This window comes from Suncus etruscus, chromosome 6 (assembly GCF_024139225.1).
Source record: "Suncus etruscus isolate mSunEtr1 chromosome 6, mSunEtr1.pri.cur, whole genome shotgun sequence".
NCBI lineage: Eukaryota > Metazoa > Chordata > Mammalia > Eulipotyphla > Soricidae > Suncus > Suncus etruscus.
The window spans coordinates 44,829,505-44,857,004 of NC_064853.1; the positions used below are offsets into that span (position 1 = coordinate 44,829,505).

The 27,500-nt window shown below is 49.3% G+C and overlaps 1 protein-coding gene across 1 annotated transcript; it reads left to right on the forward strand.

Annotated features, from left to right (window-relative positions):
* Positions 1 to 7,566: 7,566 nt before the first annotated feature.
* On the forward strand, positions 7,567 to 27,029 carry SYNC (syncoilin, intermediate filament protein). The gene is made up of 4 exons (XM_049775537.1): positions 7,567 to 7,619; positions 15,752 to 16,074; positions 16,123 to 17,444; positions 26,794 to 27,029. The coding sequence occupies exons 1-4, from the start codon at positions 7,567 to 7,569 to the stop codon at positions 26,938 to 26,940; spliced, it is 1,845 nt and encodes a 614-aa protein (XP_049631494.1). The 3' UTR covers positions 26,941 to 27,029.
* The last annotated feature ends 471 nt before the right edge of the window (positions 27,030 to 27,500 follow it).

The window sequence follows — 27,500 nt, forward strand, 5'->3', positions numbered from 1 at the left end:
CACCAGAGGGAGTTAGTCAGCAAGGAAACCTGGAAAAATCAGCTGAAAGGGAGACAGAGGCCGAGAGAGCCCAGTAGGAGTGGAGAAGTAGCTGCGAGGAAAAGACTTAGTATGGAGGCCATGTGAGGATGTGTATGTGGCTGTAGGGACTGTGAAGTAAAGCTGGCTGACTCCTGGAACTTCATCTGACTGCTCCGTGAATCTCTCCGCCCTCACCCTGCCACCTTCAGACCCACCAGACCACAGGGGCTGTGGGAGCCGGGTCGAGTCCAGAAAGGCCTCACCATTTCCACACCACTCTAGGACTCTTTAATTTATATTAAGACAACAAATAGTGGGGCCGGAGAGTTGGCGCTAGAGGTAAGGTGTCTGCCTTGCAAGCGCTAGCCAAGGAAGGACCTCGGTTCGATTCCCCGGCATCCCATATGGTCCCCCCAAGCCAGGCGCAATTTCTGAGCGCTTAGCCAGGAGTAACCCCTGAGCATCAAATGGGTGTGGCCCAAAAAACAAACAAACAAAGACAACAAGGGGTCGGAAAGATAGCATGGAGGTAGGGCGTTTGCCTTTCACGCAGAACGTCATTGGTTCAAATCCCAGCACCCATGTGGTCCCCCGAGCCTGCCAGGAGCGATTTCTGAGCTTGGAGCATGCTGCATGTGTACAATATTTTAGCACCACACCCCACCAGCGTATGAACACCGTTGTCTGAAGGTTCCTTCTTTAAGCCTCTCCTCTTGCCTCATGCACACCATCCTTTTTTTCTTCGTTGTGGTTCTTGCACACAGTTGATTTGTGGTACCAGAGATCCCAAATAGCAGTGTTATGGGGTTGGAGGATAAATAGCCCAGAGGGTAGTCACACAGTCAAATCGGGTTCAATCCCTGGCATCCCATAGGGTACTCCCACCCCCAGCACTGCCAGGAGTAATTTGAGTACTGTCAGGAGTAATTCCTGAGTGCAGAGCCAGGAATGGCATTACTGGGTATGCCCCAAAGCAGAACAAAAACAAAACAAAACAGTGTTTCTTGAATTTTACTTGACATTAAAGCTGTGCCAGGTATTCCTGTCTGCCAGTCAGATGTTCTACCATTAAGTTACTCACAGCTCTTTTTTGAGAATTTAGAACTCATCAGGCAATTGAACAAATTCTTTTATTTTTGTATTTTTCTGTTTTGTTTGGGGGCCACACCCAGCTGTTCTTTGGGCTTACTCCTGGCTCTGTGCTCAGAGATCACTCCTGTGCCAGGAATGGAATCCTGATCAGCTGAATGCAAGGCAAGTGTCCTCTCTACTGCATTATCTCTGTCTTGCCAAATGCTTTTTGTGTTCTTAATTCATCCTCATAGCAACCTTGTGAGGTGAATGCTGACAGAGAAGAAATCGTTTCTAAAGCAGAGGGGCTTTTCTTAGGCACACAGTGAGGCAGTGCCAAGATTTCCAGCTTGAGCCTATTGCCTTCAATCCTTGAAAGCCTCAGGAGCTGCAGAGATAGTACAACAGGCAGGGCACTTAACTTGCCCTGCATGAGAAAGACCTGAGTTTAATCCCCGGCACCCCATATGGTCCCCCTGAGCACTGCCAGGAAAAAAAAATTGGTTCCTTTTTCTTTTATCCTATTTATTTATTTGTTTGTTTATTGGTTTATTTATTGGTTTTGAGTCACACCCAGCAGCGCTCAGGGGTTACTCCTGGCTCTATGCTCAGAAATCGCTCCTGGGGCCGGAGAGATAGCATGGAGGTAGGGCGTTTGCCTTCCATGCAAAAGGACAGTGGTTCGAATCCTGGCATCCCATATGGTCCCCCATGCCTGCCAGGGACGATTTCTGAGTGCAGAGCCAGAAGTAGCCCCTGAGCAAAGCCGGGTGTGACCCAAAAAAAAAAAAAAAAAAAGAAATTGCTCCTGGCAGACCCGGGGGACCATATGGGATGCTGGGATTCAAACCACCGACCTTCTGCATGAAAGGCAAACGCACTACTCCATGCTATCTCTCCGGCCCCCTCTTTTATCCTTTTGAGTCATTTGCAAGGGAACTCTCTTGGCAGTGCTCTGGAAACCATGCATTACCAGGGATCAAATCACATATGAAGTGTATGCACCAGTCTCAGAGCCTTCTCCCTGTCCCCTATGAAATAACAGTTGCTGTTTTTGTCATATTACTCTCTTTTGGGGGAAGCTACACTTAGCAAATATTCAGGGCTTACTCCACTGTGCTCAGGGATCACTTCTGGTAGTGTTCAGGGGATCATAAGGGGTGCCAGGAATTGAACTAGAATCAATCGCATGCCCATCTTCCCTCAATTTAAGTCCAACCTAGGGGTGTCCGCTGAAAATGGGGAGACTCAGTGTGTTTCCTAGAAGGGGTTGAAGATGGGGCTCTTCCTGGAGGTATGGGCAGAAAGGGCAGAGACCCTGGGAATCTCCAACCCCAGATGCCTCCCACATGCACACTGAGGGGCTGGGAGAGGATCATTGTTACTGAACCCTGTTGGGAGTAGGACACAGACCTCCTAACTGGATCTGTGTTTGGCCAGGCGGTGGGGACTAATGCAATCTGGTGGACTTCCAGGTTCTCTTACTCCTCCTCCCACTTGTCTCTCTTTGCAAACTTGACCTGAAACTCTAATAAAACGGGACTAGGATGAGGCCAGAGCAGTGGCACTTCGGTAGGGTGTTTGCCTTGCATGCTGCTGACCCAGGATAAACCACAGTTCGATCCCTGGCGTCCCATATGGACCCCTGAGCCAGGAGCAATTTCAGAGCACATAGCCAGTAGCAACCCTTGAGCATCACCACGTGTGGCCCAAAAACAAAAAACAAGGGCCCGGAGAGATAGCACAGCGGCATTTGCCTTGCAAACAGCCGATCCAGGACCAAAGGTGGTTGGTTCAAATCCCGGTGTCCCATATGGTCCCCCGTGCCTGCCAGGAGCTATTTCTGAGCAGACAGCCAGGAGTAACCCCTGAGCACTGCCGGGTGTGGCCCAAAAACCAAAAAAAAAAAAAAAAAAAAAAACAAAAAAACAAAAAAAAAAAAACAAAAACAGGGACTGTGTAGGGGGGACATGTTGCAGGGGGAGAGAAGCCCCAAGGATGGAGTTTAGGCTACAGCAGACTGAGCCTGCGAGGGGTTCCTCATTTCCAGAGCCTGGTTTTGACTTTGTGAATAGGCTGGTGGGGGGACCTGATGTGACTCCCTCTCTCCCTCCCTCCTTCCCTTTTTTTTGGGGGGGCACACTTGGCAGTGCTCAGAGGTTACTCCTGGGTCTGTGCTCAGAAATCACTCCTGGCAGGCTCAGGGGACCATACAGGATGCTAGAGATTGAACCCACAGGCAAATACCCTATTCTATCAGCTGTGCTATTGCTCTGGCCCCTGACTTTCTTTCTTCATTGTTTTTGTTTATTTGTTTGTTTTTTTAAAGGTTTTTTTTTTTTTTTTGGTTTTTGGGCCACACCCGGTAACGCTCAGGGGTTACTCCTGGCTATGTGCTCAGAAGTTGCTCCTGGCTTGGGGGACCATATGGGACTCCGGGGGATCGAACCTCGGTCCGTCCAAGGCTAGTGCAGGCAAGGCAGGCACCTTACCTTTAGCGCCACCGCCCGGCCCCTGTTTGTTTGTTTGTTTTTTAGCTACAACCAACAGTGCTCAGGGCTTACTATTGGATCTGTGCTCAGAGATCATTCCTGGTGGGCTCAGAGGACCATATGTGGTGACAGATTGAATCTGGATTGGCTGTGTGCAAGGCCAACCTGCCCAAGGCCTTACCTGCTGTACTATCCAGCCCTGGCTTGACTTTCAAAGCTGTCTCTGCCCGACACCATTTTTTTTGTTTGTTTGTTTGGGGGCCACACCTGGCAGTGCTTAGGGATTACTCTTGGCAGGCTCAAGGGACTGTATGGAATGCCAGGAATCAAACCCAGGTGGTCCTCATGTAAGGCAAACTCCCTATGCTATCACTCCAGCCCCAGACACCCATTCTTATCCTTCCAGGTCTGTGGTCTGTGCTACTTTGTCCCCTAACTATTCCCCAATGCTAGAGTCCCCTCATCACCTGCCCCATATTTCCCTATTATCAATCCTTATCCCCATTGTCAGCTCAAATACTGGTTTTATTTTCTACATAGGCTGGCTCTCCAGGAGACAGTTCTAGTATTTTCTATATACTCCCTGAACTCTGCAGGCAGAGGCCTGAGCCAAATAAGGCCCTCAGCTCAGCTCTGACACAGGGCCTAGTGCAAGCTAAGTGGCAATGGTTGCCAAGTGAACTGAGTCCTATGCCCTCACTTACTTCACTCTGCTTTGGCATACCCAACCTGGCCACCCTGTGTCTACCTTCTGGTTTCACAGACTCTTTGGTGGTGAGAGGCAAATATCCAACCTCAAATGTGGCCTGTGTTGGTCTAGAAGGATCCATCCCTCAAATACTTTTTTCTTTTTGGTTTTGATTTTTGGCCATATCCTGCATGTTCACAGGTTACTTCTGGTCCTGTACTCAGAAACTACTCTTGGCAGGCTGAGGGCATAGTACGGGATGCTGGGGATTGAATCCAACCCAGCCAGCTGGATACAAGATAAATGACCTACGCTCTGTGTTATCATTCTGGCCTCACCATCCCTTTAAATTGTTAAAGGAAGGGCTAGAATAATAGTAGAGGGGGCAGGGTGCTTGCCTTACACACAGTTGACTGACTTAGGTTCAATCCCCTGTATCCTTCCAGTACTGCTAGGTGTAGCCCTCAAACAACCAAATAAATTGTTAAAGAAGGACCTTCCTTTAACAGTGTGTTTGTGGGGCAGAAGCAATAGCACAGCAAATAGAACATTCGCCTAGCAAGCAGCCAACCCTGGTTCATTCCCCAACATCCCATATGGTCCCCTGAACCTGCCAGGAGCAATTTCTGAGTGCAGAGCCAGGAATAGCACTAAGCACTGCCGGGTGTGACTCCCCCCAAAAAATCCACGAAAAACACAATGTATTTGAAAGGCATCATATCCAGCCACCCAGCAGTATTGAGGGTCTACTTTCATCTCAGTGCCTGGATATCATTCCTGGTTGTGCTGAGGATAAAACCTGGGCCCTCAAATGTTCTGAGATCTTCATATGTGCTAGGCCCTGTGGCTACAGCAGTTAGAAAACCACAAAGATCCAGCCCTCAGTCGGCTTCCATTCTAGTGGTGGAAGTAGTGAAAGAGGAAATTGGAAATGACATCAGTGCAGACTGTGATAAGGTATTAAACAAACTACCGTATTTGCCGGCATATAAGACGACCCTTCAACCCATGAAAAACTTCCTAAAAGTCGGGAGTCATATTATATGCTGGTATATGGCATCATGAAACTTGTTCCAGCTTCAGGGACGAGTGATCTGCACCCCTCTTACTTTTAAGAAGTAACTTACTTTTAAGACTTTTAGGAAGTTTTTCATGGGTTGAAGGGTCGTCTTATACGCCAGCAAGTATAATAAATACTCTGAGCTTGGAAGATGCTCAGAGGCTGGAGCACAGCTTTAAATATCCCAAAGGTAAACTATTTATTTGTTTTTGGGTCACACCCGGCAGCACTGAAGGGTTATTCCTGGCTCTGTGCTCAGAAATTGTTCCTGGCAGGCTCAGGGACCATATGGGATGCCAGGGATGACTGGGGTCCTCTGGGGTTCGTCGCATGCAAGGTAAATGCCCTGCCACTGTGCTATTGCTCTGGCTCCAGGGAAGACCTTTTTTTTTTTATTTTGTTTTTGGGTCACATCTGATGATGTTCAGGGTTTATTCCTGCCTTTATATTCAGGGACCACTCCAGGCAGTGCTCAGGGGACCATATGAGATACTGGGGATTGAACCTAGGCTGGTCATGTGCAATGCAAGCACCTTATCCAGTCTGTCTCTAGGCGGTCTTTCTGAGGAAACCAGACAAGCAAAAGCTGGGATGTGGAGCCCTGAGAAGGTGTTGGGAGGCAGAGGTGGGCTGCAAGAACAAAGGTTAGAAGACTTTCTGAGACTCATGTTTCTGTTTGTTTTGTTTTTGGGCTACACCCAGTGATACTCAGGGTTACTCCTGGCTATGCGCTCAGAAATCGCTCCTGGCTTGGGGAACCATATGGGACACGGGGGAACCGTGGTCCTAGGCTAGCATGCGCCTTATGCCCTGTGCCACCGCTCAGGCCCCTGGGACTCATGTTTCTAACTAGAGAAGTGTTTGGGGTCAGGTGAAGAGGGACCCAGAATTCTGTCTTGGGGACCTCCCAGGCCAGCTTGCCTGCTGGCAAGGGGGTTGGGGGAGAAGTAATAGCTTTTAGTGCCAGCAGTCTCCCTGCCTGTTGCTTGGCACCCTGAGCCTCAGCGGCTGGCAAGCTGCTCCCTACTCCCCTACTGCAGCAGCTGTCAAATGACCAGCAGCTGAGGCTCTGCCAGCCTCCTCCCCAGAATATTTCAGGGGTAAGTCAGAAAACCCCCAGCAGCCTCACAAACCAACGTTTTCTCCTGCATCCCTTACATGGATGGATTTTTGGCTGCTGTGCTCCTGGCCCACCCCCTGCCTTAAGCAAGAATAAATACCAAGATTTATGCTCAGATCCTGGGCAGGAATGGGTTCCTTCAGCTTGTGAGCACCCCTTCTCACCCACCAGTGACTCCCAGAACACTGAGGGGCACAAAAGCCCCACAGGCACGAATCGTGGCTCTGATTCTAGCTGCACTGTTGTTACATGGCCACAGCAGACCAGCATTCCACAGCTCTGCAGGAAATCCCCCTCTGTATTCCCTGCTACTGCCACAGGGCACCCCTACAGCTGGTAGAGGCCCCTGATCTTAGATTCCACGGGGCAAGAGGAGGCCCCCATTTCGAGCTGCGAGCTGCCGTGTGGGGGCTGTGATTAAACGTATCCAGCATTCCTGGGGGATGGAGACACAGGCCTCCGGGAGGGCCAGGGGCGAAGATGGAGCGGTTGGAGAGATCAGGAGGGAGTGGCCAAGGCCCGAGTCCAGAGTGGTAGAACCTAGCAGAACTTGGGGCAGGGCAGTCCCAGGTGTGGACCGCAGGACCAACCGGCTGGGGTCACTGGTGAGGCCAGGGCAGTGGCTCCCTGGTAACTTGGCAGGTCGGAAAGCTGGGGAGGGGAGTTTTCCAAAGCCCGCCCCCATCTCACTGCGCTGACCCCCTCGGGGCCCAGGCTGGGGAGTGGCCGGCACCCTACCCCTCAATCCTTAGAGACAGCTGCGGCTGCTGCTTGGGCCTTGGGGCGAGTGGGGTAGGCTCCTCCTTGACACCCTCTGCACCGTGGCCCTGGGCGAGAGACAGACAGACGGACGGACAGACAGACAGACAGGACGGACAGACAGACAGACAGACAGACAGACAGACAGACAGACAGACAGACAGACAGACACGGAGAGCGAGACAGGGACAGAGACAGAAGAGGTCCGGGTCCCGCAGGGCGGCCGCTCCCTTCCCCCGCGGCGGCGCGGGGCCAAGTGGGCGCGCCCGGGCGGGCGGATCGGGTGTCGGCTGCAGCTGGCGGTGCGGCGGGCCGGCTATTAATAACGCGGCGGCCGAGCCGGGGTCGCGCAGCCATGGCCAGCCCGGAGTCCCGGCGCGGCGGGGACGCCACCACCCGGGCCGCGAGGTAGGACGCGGCCCGCCCCTTTGGGGAGGGGGTGCCCCTTTCCCCGCCCCCGCCTCCGCGGTACCTCTACTTGACCCTGGGGGGCCGGGGGCAGGGGCTGGAGTCGCGGTCCAGCCGGGCTGGGGTGCCGGGGGTGCCACCGGCCGCTGAGACCCTGAGCCCAGGCTCCTGCCAGCTCCGCGGGTCAGTGACTGCAGCATCTCTGGCCGCCAGGGCAAGGAGGGAGGGATCCACCCGGTTCGGTTCTTTCCGCTCAGCCCAGATGCCAAGTGGGCAGGAGACCCCTGGGTCGCTCCCGGGGCTTCAGGCGCTTAGGGCAAGCTCGCCCGGGCGCCGGCCAGGTTGAAACCAGAGGCTGTTGAGGGAGGCAAGTTCTCCAGCCTGGACCTGAGATGGGGGTGAGGGCTGAAGTCCCAGGGGTTCCCTCCCCCAACCACACGCAGCCACCCCACCGTGGCTTAGGAGGAAGGGACCTGTGGCTGAATGGTCTGTGGGGGTGTGGGGAGCCCCTTCTTCCCCCGAGTCACAGGGAGAAGTGCTTATATGTCCACTCATTTCTCCCCCTTCACAGGCGTGGCACAAAGCTGAGCGTGTTTTCAATCATACCTGCATCCATTCCCCCCACCCCTGACACACAGACATACAGAGATCACGTCTGTACACTGTCACGGACACTTCAGCGGATGGCAAAGGCAGACTGCCTGAGGTCAGGGCCCTGGCCACCAAGCTGCCTCCCCGCATTGCCCCACCCTACCCCACCCTTAACTCTTTAGATAGACAAAACCTAGGGGGGCCTGGCACCAGGGTGGGGTGATGAGCCGCATGGTGTGTGGTAACGGAAGCTGCAGGTCAAAAGACCTGGGTTCTACTTCCAGCTCTGCCACTCGACCTTGGGCAAACTTCCTCTTGGATCTCAGCTCCTTTCTGCCTGCCTTCCAGAGAGCCCCACCCTGTGATAGAACAGCTATCCTGGGCCTGTGAAGATGAGCGTCATGCAAAGTGTCCCAGGATGTCAGGAGGAAGCTGTTTGGGAAGTTCAGCTAGGACACAGGAATTGAGCAGGGTTGGAACAGTAAGACATTTGTTAGACAGGTAGATATTGGAGGTATGTGTCAAGTTCTATTATTCGCACCAAGTATTACCTCTGGTAGACCTGGCTTAGGAGGGCAGGGGAGCAGGAAGTCAGGCTGGAGTTTAGGAACTATCATGAAACTGTGCTCTTTGGTTTCCTTGTGGATGAAATGGGGATAATTGGAGAGCTCCACAGAAATGATTATTCATGGAAAATGCTCATTACTGATGCTGAAATATAAAGTTAAAAAGGACACTGTGCTACAAACCAATGTTGCCTTGAATAAATATATTCCTTAAGGGCCAGAGCAATAGTATAGCAGATAGGGTGCTTGCCACTATGGATTTAATCCCCAGCAACCCATATGGTTCCCTGTGCCTGCCAGGAGTGATCCTTGAGTGCAGAGCCAGGAGTAAGCTCTGAGCACCACAGATGTGGACCCAAAACAAAACCAACCCATTATTTTGTTTTTTAACAAAGAATAATTCTGGGGCCAGAGATATAGCATGGAGGTAGGGAGTTTGCCTTGCATGTGGAAGGACAGTGGTTTGAATCCTGGCATCCCATATGGTTCCCCCAAGCCTGCCAGGAGTGATTTCTGAGCATAGAGCCAGGAGTAACCCCTGAGCACTGCCAGGTGTGACCCCCCCCCCAAAAAAAATCCGGGCCAGAGAGATAGCATGGAGGTAGGGCATTTGTCTTGCTTGCAGAAGGACAATGGTTCGAATTCCGACATCCCATATGGTCCCCCGAGCCTACCAGGAGCGATTTCTTTCTTTCTTTTTTTTTTGGTGGTGGTGGTTGGGTGGTGGTGGTGGTGACCAGGAGCAATTTCTGAGCGTAGTACCAGGAGTAACCCTTGAGTGCTGCCGGGTGTGACCCAAAACCAAAACAAAACAAAAAAGATCCTGGGGCTGGAGCAGCGGTAAGGTGTTCTCCTTGCAAATGGCTGACCTAGGACAGACCACGGTTCGGTTCAATCCTCCAGCATTCCATATGGTCCCCCAAGCCAGGAGCGCTTTTTTTTTTTTTTTTTAGTTTTTGGGTCACACCCGGCAGTGCTCAAGGGTTACTCCTGGCTGTCTGCTCAGAAATAGCTCCTGGCAGGCGCGGGGGACCATATGGGATACCGGGATTCGAACCAACCACCTTTGGTCCTGGATCGGCTGCTTGCAAGGCAAACGCCCGCTGTGCTATCTCTCCGGGCCCCAGGAGTGATTTCTGAGCACATAGCCAGGAGTAACCCCTGAGCATCATTGAGTGTGGCCCAAAGGCAAACAAACAAAAAATAATCCATGAATAATTAGTTATTATGGGGGCCGGGCGGTGGCGCTAAAGGTAAGGTAGCCTTGCCTGCGCTAACCTTGGACGGACCGCGGTTCGATCCCCCGGTGTCCCATATGGTCCCCCAAGCCAGGAGCAACTTCTGAGCACATAGCCAGGAGTAACCCCTGAGCGTTACTGGGTGTGGCCCAAAAACCAAAAAAAAAAAAAAAAAAAAAAAAAAAATTAGTTATTATTAGAATTCTTTTTTTTTTTTTTTTTTTTGTGGTTTTTGGGTCACACCCGGCAGTGCTCAGGGGTTACTCCTGGCTCCATGCTCAGAAATTGCTCCTAGCAGGCACGGGGGACCATATGGGACGCTGGGATTCGAATCGATGACCTCTTGCATGAAAGGCAAACGCCTTACCTCCATGCTATCTCTCCAGCCCCTATTATTAGAATTCTTAGTTGTCAGGGCCAGAGCGATAGCATAGCGGTAGGGCGTTTGCCTTGCACATGGCCAACCCCAGATGGACTTGGACTCGATTAGATTCCCGGCATCCCATATGGACCCCTAAGCCAGGAGCAACTTCTGAGCACAGAGCCAGGAGTAACCCCTGAGTGCCACCAGGTGTGACCCAAAAACAAACAAAAAAGAAAAAGAAAAAAAAAAGAATTCTTTCTTAGTTGTCACTCCAGGTAGAAAGACTGTCATCTGGGTAAAAAAGGGTCTCTGGAGCACCAGAGGGCTCTATCAGGTACTGGCTCCAGGAGCTCTTCCTGCCCAGGTGCAGATGGTGTGCAGTGAATTCTGTTTTCCCAGCAGGGCCCTGGATATTGTGGGCTGCTGTGACTATGAGGCTAACACAGGCTCTGAGTGTTAAGCACTACCTAGGTGAGCTATGGGGAGATATGTAAGATGGAACTGGAAGGTACACTCTGGGCCTCATATTTTTTTTAGAGGGAGGGTCACATCCTGTGGTGCTTGGGACTATACCTGGGGCTGTACAGGTATCTGAACCAGGATTATAGTAGCATCCCCATGCTAGGCAATTTAACTTCTGTACTATCTCTTTGTCCTTGAAGCCTATCTTTGTTTTGGTTTATTTGTTTGGTTTTGGTTTTTGGGTCACACCGGGCAGCGCTCAGGGGTTACTCCTGGGGGCAGCGCTCAGGGGTTACTCCTGGCTCTGTGCTCAGGGACCATATGGGGTGCCAACGATCAAAGCACCAGCCGTCCTGGATCAGCTGCTTGCAAGGCAAACGCCTTACTGCAGTGCTATCTCTTTGGCCCAAGGAAAAGGTTCAATAGAAGACTGATAAAAGGGGTCAAAGTGATAGCACAGGTATAAAGGTGTTTGCCTTGTTTGTAGACGACCTGGGACAGACCCAAGTTTGATTCCCGGCATCCCACATAGTCCCCCAAGCTTGCCAGGAGCAATTTCTGGGCATAGAGTTAGAAGTAATCCCTGAGCACTGTCGAGTATGGCCCAAAACCCTAAATAAATAATAAATAAAATAAATGGAAAAAAATGAGACTGGTAAAAGAAAAAAATGTGCAGAAGAGAGCTAGAGAGAGTCCCAAAGGCTGAGACCATACCTTGCATACAGGAGGTCTGGATTTAATTCTCAGTGCCACATAGTACCCTGAGCACTCTAGAGTAGCCCTGAGCACTACATAATATGTCCCCTCCAAAAGGAGAAAAAAAAAAGTGTAGGGGCCCGAGAGAGAGCACAGCAGTAGGGCATTTACCTTGCATGCAGCTGATCTAGGACTGACAGTGGTTCAAATCCCAGCAACCCATATGGTCCCCTGAGCCAGCTAGGAGCGATCTGAGTGCAGAGCCAGGAATAATCTCCAAGCGACACTGGTGTGAACAACAGCAACAACAAAAAGTGTAGAGGAGGGGCCGGAGAGATAGCACAGCAGAAGGACATTTGCCTTGCATGCAGAAGGATGGTGGTTTGAATCCTGGCATTCCATATGGTCCCCTGAACCTGCCAGGAGCGATTTCTGAGCGCAGAACCAGGAGTAACTCCTGAGCACAGCTGAGTGTGACCCAAAAACCAAAAAAATAAAAGTTTAGAGGATACTATATTAAATGGATCAGGGCCCTGGCAGTAATGATGGATACTATAGATTTCCTGAGCTAGCAGGGCCTTTTTTTTTTTTTTTTTTTCCTAGGGAATGAGTTATACAGGGCAAGGGGGAATGGCCTAATGCTTTTTTTTTTTTTTTTTGCTTAGTCAACCTGGCATATGCTGGAGGATTTCTGAGCTGGAATCCTTCAGGTGCAAAAAGTCTGGGGTGGATCATTTGGGGACAGTTAGCTTTCAGAAGACTATCTTCAGGTGAAATATCTAAAAGTACTTCCTCTCAGGTAAAGGGACATGAATAGACTAGATGACTGAGGCTGTCTTTAAGTTTAAGTTGTTTTTTTTGTTTTTTTTGTTTTTTTTGGATTTTGGGTCACACCCAGCAGCGCTCAGGGGTTACTCCTGGCTCTACCCTCAGATTTTGCTTCTGGCAGGCTCAGGGGACCATATGGGATGCTGGGATTTGAATGACTATCCTCCTGCCTTCAAAGCAAACGCCCTATCTCCATGCTATCTCTCCAGCCCCTAAGCTTTTAATTTTGTTGCAAGTGCTTGGTTGTAGAAGGCCAATGATTTCTGGAATCTGGAGAAGACATCTTTATTATTATTATTATTATTATTATTATTATTATTATTATTTTTAAATAAGGGTCAGACCTATTGCTAAATCTGGTGGCACAGGCCTAAACATCTGGTGTCAGAGAGCCATCAGCACTATACCCTGCAGAGCTTTGAACACACTAGGTCTGAGTTCTATTACCTCAACTATTGTCCTGGTCAGAAGATACATGTTGGTCTAAACATCTGGTGTCAGAGAGCCATCAGCACTATACCCTGCAGAGCTTTGAACATGCTAGGTCTGAGTTCTATTACCTCAACTATTGTCCTGGTCAGAAGATACAGCGGTGTTTGCCTTACAAGCAAATCCAGGACTTAAGGTGGTTGGTTCAAATCCCGGCGACCCATATGGTCCGCCCCGTATGGCCCAAAAACAAAAACAAAAATCTGGAGACAGGCACTGGAGCGATAATACAAGAGGTAGGGCATTTGCCTAGCCCACAACCCATCCAGGTTTGATCTCCAGCATCCCTATGATCTCCCAAGCCTCACCAGGAATAATTCCTGAAAGCAGAGTTTGAGCATCACTGGGTATGACCCAAAATCAAAACAAAATAAAATCTGGAGAAAGACTCTGCAAGCCCATATTTTTTTGGGGGGCCACACCCAGTGATGCTTAGGGGTTACTTTTGGTTATGCACTCAGAAAGCGCTCCTCTCTTGGGGGGCCATATGGGATGCTGGGGTATCGAACCGTGGTCTGTCCTAGGTCAGCATGTGCAAGGCAGATGCCCTATTCCTTGTGCCATCACTCTGGCCCCACAAGCCCATATTCTTTTTTGTACATATATCTCACTTGATTCTTTCACCATGTAGTCCTTCCCTTCTCTCCTTGCATCTAAGTTAGTTTCACTTAATGTAATTTTTTTTTGGTTTTTTTTTTTTTTTTTTTTGGTTTTTGGGCCACACCCGGCGGTGCTCAGGGGTTACTCCTGGCTGTCTGCTCAGAAATAGCTCCTGGCAGGCACGGGGGACCATATGGGACACCGGGATTCGAACCAACCACCTTTGGTCCTGGATCGGCTGCTTGCAAGGCAAACACCGCTGTGCTATCTCTCCGGGCCCCACTTAATGTAATTTTTTTGTTTGTGCCACACCTAGTGACGCTCAGGGGTTACTTCTGGCTATGTGCTCAGAAATCGCTCCTGGCTTGGGGGACCATATGGGATGCTGGGGGATCGAACCGTGGTTTGTCCTAGGTCAGTGCAGGCAAGGCAAACACCCTACCGCTTGCATCACCACTCCTGTCCCTGTGTTAGTTTCATTTAATAAAAATTATCTTGGGGGGGCCAGAGAGATAGCATGGAGGTAAGGCATTTGCCTTTCATGCAGAAGGACGGTGGTTTGAATCCCAGTATTCCATATGGTCCCCCAAGCCTGCCAAGGGCGATTTCTGAGCTTAGAGTCAGGAGCAACCCCTGAGCACTGCCAGGTGTGACCCAAAAATAAACAAACAAGGGGCCGGGAAGGTGGCGCTAGAGGTAAGGTGTCTGCCTTACAAGCGCTAGCCAAGGAATGGACCGCGGTTCGATCCCCCGGCGTCCCATATGGTCCCCCCAAGCCAGGGGCGATTTCTGAGCACATAGCCAGGAGTAACCCCTGAGCGTCAAACGGGTGTGGCCCAAAAACCAAAAATAAAAAAAAATAAATAAACAAACAAAAAATTATCTTGGAAGCCGGAACAATGTCACAGCAGGTAGGGTGTTTGCCTCGAATGCAGCTGACCTGGGTTCAATTCCTGGCATCTTGTATGGTTCCCCAAGTCTGACAGGAGTAATTATTTTGGGGGAGCTATGGGCCACAACTGGCTGTGCTCAGGGGTTACACCTGGCTCTGGTTTTCTGGGCCACATGACTGGTTCTGTACCCAGGGATCACTCCTCGCTAGGACCTGAGTTGCTTTTATTGCTTTTTCTGGGGAGGGCACCCAGTTGAGCTTGGGGTCTACTCTTAGCTGGCTTGGTGCTTAAGGGTCATTCCTGGTAGTATTCAAGAGAATCATATAGTTCAGGTGATTGAATTTAAGTATCCACATGCAAAGCTTGTGCTAAGCCCTTTAGTTATCACCTTGCCTGACTTCTGGAACTTTTATCCCTTTATTTTAAGTGGAGGGGTTGGAGCCACACCCGATGGTACCCCAACCGTTTATGGTCCTGTGCTGAAGTGGATATCAAGAAGTTTTATGGGGGGGCCGGAGAGATAGCATGGAGGTAAGGCGTTTGCCTTGCATGCGGAAGGTCGGTGGTTCGAATAACTCCTGAGCGCTGCCGGATGTGACCCAAAAACCAAAACAAACAAACAAACAAACAAACAAACAAAAAACAGAAGTGTTATGGGGCCAGAGCAATAGCACAGTGGTAGGGCATTTGCCTTGCCTACAAACAACCCAGGACAGACCCAGGTTCGATCCCCGGCATCCTTCCTACATGGTCCCCCGAGCACGCCTGAAGTGATTTCTTTTCTTCTTTGGTTTTGGGGTCACACCCAGTGGCGTTCAGGGGTTACTCCTGATTCTGCGCTCAAAAATTGCTCCTGGCAGGCATGGGGGAACCATATGGGATGCCAGGATTCAAATCACCATATAGCCTGGATCTGCTGTGTGCAAGGCAAATGCCCTACCACTGTGCTATCTCTTGGCCCCTGGGAGCGATTTCTGAGCATAGAGCCAAGAATAACCCCTGGACACTGCTGGGTGTGACCCAAAAAACAAAACAAAAAGTTTTATGGTTTTTCCTTTATTTGGGGGCACAACTGGCTATATTCAGAGATTACCCTGGCAGGCTTGTGGTGGTGGTGATAATATGCTGTACATGCTAAGTATAGAATTTGGGTCGGCCATTTGCACTTATTCCAAACCCAATCTTACGGTTTTTGGTCAAACTCAGTATTAGTCAAGAACATGGTAGAGCTGCCCTAAAAGCCAAGGAAATTTTGGAGAATAGGTATATGGGAAAAATCAATGACTTCCAAAGACTTCTTCACTGCTCAGACTTAGAACCTGATATAAACTAGGTCTGTGACTCTAGTAAAAAAATATCATCCTCTTCTATAGATACCCTCTCACTTAAATAATTTCTCTTGCAGGGGAACAAGAGCAGAGGCCAATTCTCCTCAAGAGGAAAACTCTGAATCCCTGAATGAGGAAAGGATCTTCTACCCAGAAGTTGCTTTATCTTTGGAGGGGAATTTGAATTTAGAGGACATTTTCTACCTGGGGGGCTCAGGTGGCTTTGATGAGACACTGTATGTGGAAGAGACCAAGAGACCTGTGGAACCACTGTATATTGAGGAGACTAGGCAGCCAGATGAAGGCTTGTGCTTTGAAGAGACTGTGAAGCCAGAGGAGACATTATCTGTGGAGGATGTTGGGAAGCTTGAGACACAGTCTGTGGAGAAGATTGTGATGCCTGAGGAGACACAGTCTATAGAGACCGTGAGGATAGAAGAGACACTACCTGAGGAGACACAGTCTATAGAGGAGACCGTGAGGATAGAAGAGACACTATCTGTGGAAGAAACAGTGACACCAGAAGAAGCATTGTCTATAGAGGAAGCTGTGAAGCCAGGGGAGACACTGTCTGTGGAAACTTCGACACCAGATGAGACACAATTTGTGGAGGAGACCGTGACACTAGAGACACAATTTGTGGAGACCGTGACTCCAGAAGAAGCTGAAAAGCCAGGGGAGACACTGTCTGTGGAGGAAATTGTGACACCAGAGGAGGCAAAATCAGTGGAGACCCCACCTCCAGAGGAGACACTGTCTGTGGAGGAAGCTGTGAAGCTAGGGAAGACACTATCCATTGAGGAGATTGTGACACCAGAGGAGATACAGTCTCTGGAGGAGACTGTAAAGCCCAAGGAGATACTATCTGTGGAGGAAGCTGTGAAGCCAGAGGAGACAGAGTTTGTAGAAGATTCTGTGAAATCAGAAAAGACAAGCCCAGAGATCATTTATGGGGAAGAGACAGGCACTAGTGAGGAGAAAGTAAGCACTGAGGAGTGCCTCAGAGTTGAGCCCAGTCCTGACACTGAGGAGAGCCTGACTGTAGAAGATCTGGAATTGTTGGAAGGCCGTTTCCAGCAATGTATCCAAGCTGTGTCCCAGCTGGAGGAGGAAAGGGATCAGCTTGTGCATGAGTTGGTATTGCTCCGAGAACCAGCTCTGCAAGAGGTGCAGCAAGTCCATCAGGACATCCAGGCGGCCTATAAATTGCATGCCCAAGCAGAGCTGGAGAGGGATGGGCTACGGGAGGAAATTCGTCTGGTCAAGCAGAAGCTGTTTAAGGTGACAAAAGAATGTGTGGCTTACCAGTACCAGCTAGAGTGCCGCCGGCAAGATGTGGCCCATTTTGCTGAATTCCAGGAAGTGCTCACTACCCGGGCAGCCCAGCTCTCGGAGGAACTGGCCCAGCTCAAGGAGACCTATCTGAAGCAGAAGGAGCTGCTACGGCAACAGCTAGAGACCCCGCCAAGCCAGAGGGATGGGCATTTCCTCCAGGAGAGCCGGCGGATCTCTGCGCAGTTTGAGAATCTCATGGCAGAGAGCCGCCAGGGCTTGGAGGAGGAGTATGAACCTCAGCTTCTGCGACTCCTTGAAAGGAAGGAAACTGCTGCCGAAGCTCTCCAGAAAACACAGGCAGAGATTCAGGAGATGAAGGAGGCTCTGAGACCTCTGCAAGCAGAGGCCCAGCAGCTCCACCTGCAGAACCGAAACCTGGAGGACCAGATCACACTTGTGAGAGAAAAACGAGATGAGGAGGTACAGCAGTACAGGGTAGGTCCATCTATAAGGCAGGAGATCAAATGCCTTGTAGGCTGGGGAGGAAAAGATGACCAAGTCAAAGGTTTTCTTTTTCTTGGTGTGTGTGTGTGTGGGGGGGGGGAACACAACCTGGTAGGCTTGGGGGACCGACCATATAGGATGCTGGGGGTTGAACTCGAGTCAGCTGGATGCAAGGCAAATGCCCTAACTGGGCTATTGCTCCGGCCCAAGTCAAAGGTCCTCTAAATGAAGGCTAAATACTGCCATTTGTAAGAGGAATGAGAATAGCAGGGCTATTCTCTCACTTCTTTTTCTTTACAAATGCACGCACACGCCCTGGGTTTGCCTTGCACGCGGCTGACCCGGGATGAATGGACCTGGGTTCGATTCCTAGCATTCCATATGTCCTTCGAGCCTGCCAGGAGTGATAGAGTCAGGAGTAACCCAGAGCATCGCTGGGTGTGGTAAAAAAAAAAAAAAACAACACGAAAAAAAAAAACAAAAAAACAAAAAAACAAAACCAAACCCAAAAGTTATCTGCACCAGGAACCTGAGACAATTCAATAGGTACTTGCCTTACACATGGTTCACCTATGTTCAATCCCTAGTATCTAACCCCAAGCCCCACCAGGACTGATCCCTGAGCAATGGTCAGGAATAAATGTTAAGTAATCCTGGGTGTGGCCCAAAAATACAAATGCAAATGCTTCAAAACACAGTAATATTTGAGTTTATACAGAGGGAGAACATTTCTTCCCCTCCTCCCATATAGGTCCTGCCCATATGCCTTAAAATCTTGTTATTGAGGGGCTGGAGAGATAGCACAGCGGTGTTTGCCTTGCAAGCAGCTGACCCAGGACATAAGGTGGTTGGTTCGAATCCTGATGTCCCATATGGTACCCCGTGCCTGCCAGGGACTACTTCTGAGCAGAAGTAACTCCTGAGCACCTCCAGGTATGCCCCCCCCCCCCACAAATCTTGATATTGGAATGAAATCTACATGCTTTTTTGTTTTTATAACACCTGGCAGCCTGCAGGGATTATTCCTGGTTCTGTGTTCAGAAATCACTCCTGGTAGGCTCAGGAGACCTATGAGATGCTGGAAATTGAACTGGGGCCTGTCCTGTGTTGGCTTTATGCAAGGCAAACGCCCTACCGCTGTGCTATTGCTCTGGTCCCATATTCATATTATCTGATGTGAGCCAGTTACAATGCTTTGGCATATCATTTTATATACCTTTTCCACCCAAGTTCAGAGCCCACATCAGTTAAATATACACTAATTTCAGTGCTTCTGGGGACTGACACTATAATGTGGTACCTCTTAGGGTAGTACTTGGATATGAGTGATGCTGGGGAACTGAACACAAGTGAGATATGTGATCTACCACTGAGCAAAATCCCTAGCACATTCAGGTAGTATATTTTCTGGGGTCCCACTCAGTCAGTGCTCTGGGGGTTATGCAATGCTAGAAAAATCAAACTCAGTGCTTTTTGGAACTAGAGACGTACAGAAACTAGGTACTTGCTTTTCATCTGTCCAATCCTGCTGCCATCAACATTCCATATCATTCCCAGTGCATCATCAGGAGCGAGCCCTGGAGCAGAGCCAGGAATAGCTCCTATGCACTTCTGAGTGTTGCCCCAAATAAAATAATTTAATTTGGTGCCTCTATACCTCCAGGCATGTACTCTAGCCTTTTAATTACTGTTCAAAGACAGTAACTGTCTTTTGAAATGTATTGCTTTTGTGTGGTCCCTCCATTGGGGAAGGGACCACACCCAGCGATGTTCAGGGGTTACTCCTGGCATTGTTCAGGAGACCTTCTGGGATGCTGGGGATTGACCCCAGGCCAGCTACATGAAAGGCAAGTGCCCTACCCGATGATGTGCTGCTGCCCCAGCCCCTTTCTTTGGTTTTGAGGTCACCCTGGGTGGTGCTGAGGGTAAGGTTCTTTCCAGGGGTACTCAAAGTAGCATGTGATGGCATGAAACTGGTCCTCTTATATGCAAAACATGCACTCCAGTCCTTTGAGCTTTCTGGTGTGAAACACACTCCTTTGCAGTAAACTTTTTTTTTTTTTTTTTGGGCCACACCTGGCAGTGCTCAGGGGTTTCTCCTGGCTCTCTGCTCAGAAATAGCTCCTAGCAGGCACAGGGGACCATATGGGACACCAGGATTCGAACCAACCACCTTTGGTCCTGGATCGGCTGCTTGCAAGGCAAACGCCGCTGTGCTATCTCTCCGGGCCGAATCTGATACTTTTTTTTTGGGGGGGGGGCACACCCAGTGACACTCAGGGGTTACTTCTGGCTCTGAGCTTAGAAATCACTCCTGCGGTGGCGCTAGAGGTAAGGTGTCTGCCTTGCAAGCGCTAGCCTAGGAAGGACCGTGGTTTGATCCCCCAGCGTCCCATATGGTCCCCCAAGCCAGGAGCGACTTCTGAGCAGATAGCCAGGAGTAACCCCTGAGCGTCAATGGGTATGGCCCCAAAACAAAAACAAAACAAAGTTGCTACTGGCTTGGGGGACCATGAGATGCCAGGGGATTGAACCACAGTCCGTTCTAGGTTAGTATGTGCAAGGCAGACACCCTACCACTTGCACCACTGCTTCAACCCCCCTCCCCTTTTAAGTTTTTGGGCCACATCTGGCGGTGCTCAGGAATTATTCCTGGCCCTGTGCTCAGAAATCACTCCTGGTAAGTCAGGAGACCATCCAGGATGCCGGGAATCAACCAGGGACCGTCCTGGGTCGTCTGCATGCAAGGCAAATGCCCTACCGCTGTGCTATCACTCTGGCCCCATTCCTCTACCAAACTGGCTAGTCACTCACTATTCCTTCCAAGTTACCTGTAGCTTGTATTATGAAAAATGTGGATCTATGCTCAAAATAATGTCCTAAAATTATGCATATCTGGGCTGGAGAGATAGCATGGAGATGTGTTTGCCTTGTATGCAGGACAATGGTGTGAATCCCAGCATCCCATATGGTTCCTCATGCCTGCCAGGAGTGTTTTCTGAACGTTGAGCCAGCACTAACCCCTGAGCGCTGCCAGGTGTGACTCCCCCAAAGAAATTATGCACATGTATATGATCCCAGTCATATGGCTTCTTTTTTTGGAGGGAGTAGGCCATACTCAGCTGAACTCAGGACTTACTCCTGGCTCAGTACTCTGGGATCAGGGAACTTTATGCTCTGCCAGGATCAAACCCAGGTCAGGGGGCTGGAGTGTGGACAACCTGAGTTCATCCCCAAATACCCAAAAACTCTCTAAAAAACACAAAAAAACCTGGACTGGTTGCATGTAAGGCAAGCACCTTACTTGGTACTGGCTATTTTCAGAGTGAGGGGAACACACCTGACAGTGCTCAGGAGACCATGAAGAGATAGTGATCAAATCTGGGATGTCTCACATAACAAGCATTTGTTCCAATCCCTCCAAATAGCTCCCAGGCCCACATTACCTTTCTTTGGTGGTGGTGGGGCTCCCAAGTGGTGCTCAAGGGTCCTGGGTACAACTACTGGCAATTTTCAGAGAATTGAGCCGGACAGTTGGAACAACCAATGTCACCCCACCAGTGCTCAAGGGCTCTGGAGCTACACAGGGAGGGTCCAGTGGAATCGTGTGTCATTGAATGTGAAACCAGGTTGTATTATCTTTCTGGCTCACTGTTATTTTCTTAGTTCTCAAATTAGTGAAAGGCATTTATAGTAAAATTTGCATATTATACATATTTGTCTTTGTGTGATACAAGTGACCAAACCCAGGCCTCACACATGCAAGACACCCACTCTACTGCTAATATATGCCCCCAATCCCCAAATACTATTTCTGGCAGGTTTGGGGAACATGGAATGCTGCGGATTAATTCCAGACCAGCTCTGTGAAAGGCAAGTGCCTTATCACTCTGACCTCTGGAGGGGGGTCTTTAAGAGCACACCAGTGCTGGCCAAACTAAATTCCATGCTTAATCTCAGGGGTTGTGCTTGGGGGAACCACAAAATGACAGGACTCAAACTAAATCTACTGTATGCAAAGTCTGTGCTCAGAGACCAGAGAGAAATAGGGTTAAAAGGTGCTTGGCTCCCACGCAGCCAGTATCAGTTCTAATCTTTGGCACCATAATCTTCCGAGTTCTAAAGGAGTCACTGCTGAGCAGAGCCAGGAGTACCCTGAGCATCATTAGGATTGGCCCAGATTCCCTTCATATCTCCCAAAAGCACGAGCTTAGCCTTTGCAGTTATCTCCCTGGCTCTAGTAGCTACTATTGCTCAGGGACCATATGGGATGCTGGGGATCGAACCTGATCAGCCCCGTACAAGGCAAACACCTTACTGTGCTAACACTCAGGCCCCATAACTACTATTCATATTATTTTAATATTGTGACCCAAAGTTGAAGAAAGTAACATGACTAAGAAAGATATGAGTATTATGGGCTGAAGCCAGAGACAGTATAGTGGGAAAGATGGTTATTTTTTTTTTGGGGGGGGGGGGTTTGGTCCACACACAGCGGTGCTCAGGGGTTACTCCTGGCTATCTGCTCAGAAATAGCTCCTGGCAGGCACGGGGGGACCATGTGGGACGCCAGGTCCTTAGGTCCTGGGTCGGCTGCTTGCAAGGCAAACACCACTGTGCTATCTCTCCGGCCCCAAAAGATGTTTATCTTACATGTGGCCAACCTGGGTTCAGTCCCTGGTACTTCGTATGGTTCCTGGAGCACTACCAGGAGCGAGTGAGTGATTCTTGAATAGAGAGTTAAGAGTAAGCCCTAAACATTATTATTGTATGTCTAAAACACACACAACACTCTTACTTTTAGCCATAGTTAAATCATAACATTGGAAGAGAAATATTGGTATACAGAAGATCTAGACCAGTGTTTCAAATAGTTACACCATTATATATCCCTTAAAGGAACATTGTCTTATTTTTAGAAATAGTACTGGCAGCAGTGTATAAAAGATTAGAGATTAATCTGGAAGACTAAGAAGCTATTACAGAGGGTGCTGGAGGCAATAACTTGAAGGGCTAGAGTGCATGGTTTCTATCCTGGAGTCTGGGATTCAATCACAAGCACAGCATAGTCAAGAAACCCCATCTAGAGTGCCCACCCACTAGAAGTAGTAATGAGAACAAAGAAGGGAAGCAGGAATGAGTGTAGAACAAACCTGAAACTGAATGTATAGGGCTTAGGTGAGAAGTCAGAGGAAGCTGAGTTTTCAGGCAAGGTGATGGGGCTGCCATAATAAAGGAAATAGCTTTTTTTTTAAGTGGAGGTAATTATTACTGAAAGAATGATCCCTGAGTGTAGAGCCAGGATTAAGAACTGCTGGGCCCAGAGAGATAGCACAGCGGCGTTTATCTTGCAAGCAGCCTATCCAGGACCAAAGGTGGTTGGTTCGAATCCCGGTGTCCCATATGGTCCCCCGTGCCTGCCAGGAGCTATTTCTGAGCAGACAGCCAGGAGTAACCCGAGCACCGCCAGGTGTGGCCCCCCCCCAAAAAAAAAAGAACTGCACATTACAGGGTATAACCCAAATAAAGATGTGAGAATGTGTGAAAGAGAGACCAAGTCTAAGATGCCTTCTTGCCTTGCATGCTATCTCTGGTACCATCAGGGGCCAACTTATTTGTTTGGGTCACACTCAGTGGCACTGAGGGGTAACTCCTGGCTCTGCACTCTCAGAAATCTAACTCCTGGCAGGCTGAGGGGACCATATGGGACACCGGAATTCGAACCAACCACCTTTGGTCCTGCATAGGCTGCTTGCCTATCGAACCAGTTCCATCTAGTGTTGGCTGTCTGCAAGGCAAATGCCCTACTGCTGTGTTATTGCTCCAGCCAGGGATCAACTTTTTTTTGTCTTGGGGTCACACCCGGCAGCGCTCTGGGGTTCCTCCTGGCTCTACGCTCAGAAATCGCTCTGGCAGGCTCAGGGGATCATATGGGATGCTGGGATTCGAACCACCATCCTTCTGCATGCATGGCAAACACTTTACCTCCATGCTATCTCTCCGGCCCCAGGAATCAACTCTTGAGCAGAGCCCTGGGAACTGCAGTGGTCCCAAGTGCCTCCAACTCCCAAATAATTTTCTAGATTTCCTAACACACATTTTTTTATTTTTGGGCAACATCCAGTTGTGCACAAGGGTACTCTTGGCTCTGCACTGAGAATCTCTTTTTTTTTTTTTTTTTTGGTTTTTGGGCCACACCCTGTGACGCTCAGGGGTTACTCCTGGCTATGCGCTTAGAAGTTGCTCCTGGCTTCTTGGGGGACCATATGGGACACCGGGGGATCGAACCGCGGTCCGTCCTAGGCTAGTGCAGGCAAGGCAGGCACCTTACCTCCAGCGCCACCGCCCGGCCCGAGAATCTCTTTTATGCTTGGGGAACCATATGGAATCCAAGGAATTGAACCCAGGTGAGGCACATGCAAGGCAAAAAAGCCCTATCTGCTCTGCTATTGCTTCAGCCGGGAACAAGTTGTTTTTTCCTTTAAAGTTTTTGGGCCACACCCTCAGAAATCGCTCCTGGCAGGCTTGGGGACCATATGGGATGCCGGGGATCAAACCCAGGTCCTTTCCGGATTGGCGCATGCAAGGCAAATGCCCTGCCACTGTGCTATCACTCCGGCCCCTGGAACGAGCATTATTTTCCTGAGGGTGTGTGTGTGTTTATGTCTATACTCAACTGTTCTCAGGAATGACTCGTGTGTGTGTGTGTGTGTGTGTGTGTGTGTGTGTGTGTATGTCTATACTCAACTGTTCTCAGGAATGACTCCTGGAAGTGTTAGGGAGATGTAAGTGGTGCTAGAGATCTAACACAGGTTGGCAACATTCAAGTGCCTGATTGGCAAAGTTGCTGAATTTTTCCCACTTCCATAATCATATTGGATTTCAGAGTTGGTTATCTGTGACCCGACCCCCCCCCCCACTTTTTTTTTTTTTGGTTTTTGGGCCACACCCAGTGACGCTCAGGGGTTACTCCTGGCTACGTGCTCAGAAGTTGCTCCTGGCTTAGGGGACCATATGGGACACCGGGGGGGGTCGAACAGCAGTCTGTCCAAGGCTAGCGCAGGCAAGGCAAGGCACCTTACCTCTAGCGCCACCGCCCGGCCCCCCACTTTTTTTTTTAAAGCCATAGCAGCAGTGCTCAGGGTTTACTCCTGGCTCTATAAACTCCTGGAAGGTTCAGGAGACCATATGGGATGCTAGGGATTGAATCTGGGTTACCACGTGCAAGGCAAATGCCCTATACGCTGTGCTATTGCTCTGGCCCCTTAAAGACCATTCTAAATATTAAAAACATTGAGTGTGGAGTCAGATATAGTACTATTTGTAAGGTACTTGCTTGCAGAGGCCGACCTGGGTTTAATTCCAGGCATCCCGTATGGTCCGAGCACTGACAGGACTAATTCTTGAGTGCAGAGCTAGGTTAGTAAGCCCTAAACATTGCTAGGAAAGGCCCCAAAACAAGACAACCCCCCTCCCCCCCCACAGCCATTGTTTCCCACTGCAATTTAAGTAGGAATCATTGTCATTATAGGAACTAATTCTGAAATGGTTAGTTAAGACATCACATTACCTTGTTTTTTGGGGTCATAACCGACAGCACTCAGGAGTTACTCCTGGCTCTATGCTCAGGTTATCGCTCCTGGCAGGCTCGGGAGACCATATGGGGTGCCGGGATTCGAACCACCGACCTTCTGCCAGCAAGGCAAATGCCTTACCTCCATGCTATCTCTCCGGCCCCACATTTTAAGAGTTTTATTAATTTTTTGGTTTTGGGGCCACACATGGGCTCAGGACTTAGTACTGGCTGTACTCTCAAGGCTCACTCATTATGATAGTCAGGGGACAATAATTATGGGCGCCAAGAATCAAACCCAGACTGATAAGTGGAAGGCAAACATATGCAATGTGAACTATCTATTTCTCTGGCCCTTTTTGGGACTTTCTTTCTTTTTTTTTTTTGGTTTTTAGGTCACACCTGGCAGCGCTTAGGGGTCACTCTTAGTAGGCAGGCTCAGGGGGGACCATATGGGATGCCGGGGATTTGAACTACCGTCCTTCTGCATACAAAACAAACACCCTACCTCCAGTCCCTGGGACTTTTTTTTTGGGGGGGGGGGGGAAGGCACATCCAACTGCACTCAGTGGTTACTCCTGGCTCTGTGCTCAGAAGTCGCTCCGGGGACCATATGGGATGACAGGAATCGAACCCAAGTCTATTCTGGGTCTACTATGTGCAAGGCTAATGTCCTACTGCTGTGCTATCTCTCTGGCCCCACAGGGACTAATTTTTTTTTTTTTTGGTTTTTGGGTCACACCCGACAGCGCCCAGGGGTCACTTCTGACAGGCTGGGGACCATATGGGATGCTGGGATTTGAATCACTGACCATCTGCATGCAAGGCAAGCACCCTACCTCAGATGATTATTTTAAAAAGGACTGTCACTGAGGCTGGAGATAGCATGGAGGTAATACATTTGCCTTGCTTGCAGAAGGCCAGTGGTTTGAATCCCGGCATCCCATATGGTCCCCCGAACCTGCCAGGAGTAACCCCGGAGCGCTGCAGGGTGTGACTCAAAACAAACAAAAAAGGGACTGTCACTGTCAAAAATAAAACAGTTTAATTGGGGGTGGTGCTTGAGGGTCTTTGTGCTGGGGCAGGCCCACCCACAGGTGAGGATCATGTCCCTGTATTCTCTTTCCATACCACTGCAGTCTTTTAATCTGCTTATTTACCCTATTCTCAATAGTACTGTAAATCACAGTACTTCAAAAAATTTTTAACATAAGCTTAAGAAATAGCCCATATGGAATGGTGGCACAAGAGGTAGGGTGTTTGTCTTGTATGTAGCTGACCTAGGATGGACTGCGGTTCGATTCTCTGGCATCCCAGGAGCGATTTCTGAGCACATAGCCAGGAGCAATCGAGTGTCACCAGGTGTGGCCCAAAAAGCAAAAAAAAAAAAAAAAAAAAAAAAAAAAAAAAAAAAGCCTATTATGTCAAAAGTACACTTTGTATGCAAAGTCTCAGGTCTGATCAACAGCACTGCACGGTCCTCCAAGGGGGTAGAAAAAGACTGAATGAAAAAAAAAAAAGAATGGTCAAAGTTTTCATGACTTGACTCATTAGAAAAGATCTTGGGGGCCGGAGAGGTGGCACTAGAGGTAAGGTGTCTGCCTTGCAAGCGCTAGCCAAGGACCGAGGTTCGATACCCCAGCGTCCCATATGGTCCCCCCAAGCCAGGGGCAATTTCTGAGCACTTAGCCAGGAGTAACCCCTGAGCATCAAATGGGTGTGACCCCCCCAAAAAAAGGTAAGATCTTGGTACTATCTGTCCCATAGGAACAGCTGGAGGAAATGGAAGAAAGACAGAGACAGTTAAGAAGTGGGGTGCAACTTCAGCAACAGAAGAACAAAGAAATGGAACAACTAAGGATGAGCCTTGCTGAAGAGCTCTCAACTTACAAGTCAGTTTTTGCTACTACCTAAATCTCAATACTGGGTGAGAGGATGGTGGGAGGATAGAAGCTGCTGAGGGGAAATTTCATTTACATCATTCATGACAATTTTCTAAGGACTTACTCTTTTAACAGATAGAAATAACTCTTTCTTTTAAAGGGCCATGCTACCCAAAAGCCCTGAACAGTCTGCTTCCACTTCTCAGACAAGTGAAAACGGGCCACAATCTCAAGGTAATCATTGTGGGCATAAGAATGGTGCTTGAGGGAGCTGGAAAGATAGCATGGAGGTAAGGCATTTTGCCTTGCATGCAGAAGGTTGGTGGTTCAAATCCCGCATCCCATATGATCCCCTGAGCCTGCGAGGAGTGATTTCTGAGCATAGAGCCAGGAGTAACCCCTGAGCACTGCTGGGTGTGACCCATAAACAAACAAAAAAAAAAGTGGTGCTTAATTTACAATTACTCTAATACTAGTGTCTTTAATAATAAAAAAAAGATAGTGCTGGAGAGATACCTCAAAAGTCTGAACAAAAGCTTTGCATGTGGGAGGCCTGGGTTCTTCCTAGTATCACACAACTCCGGAGTACTA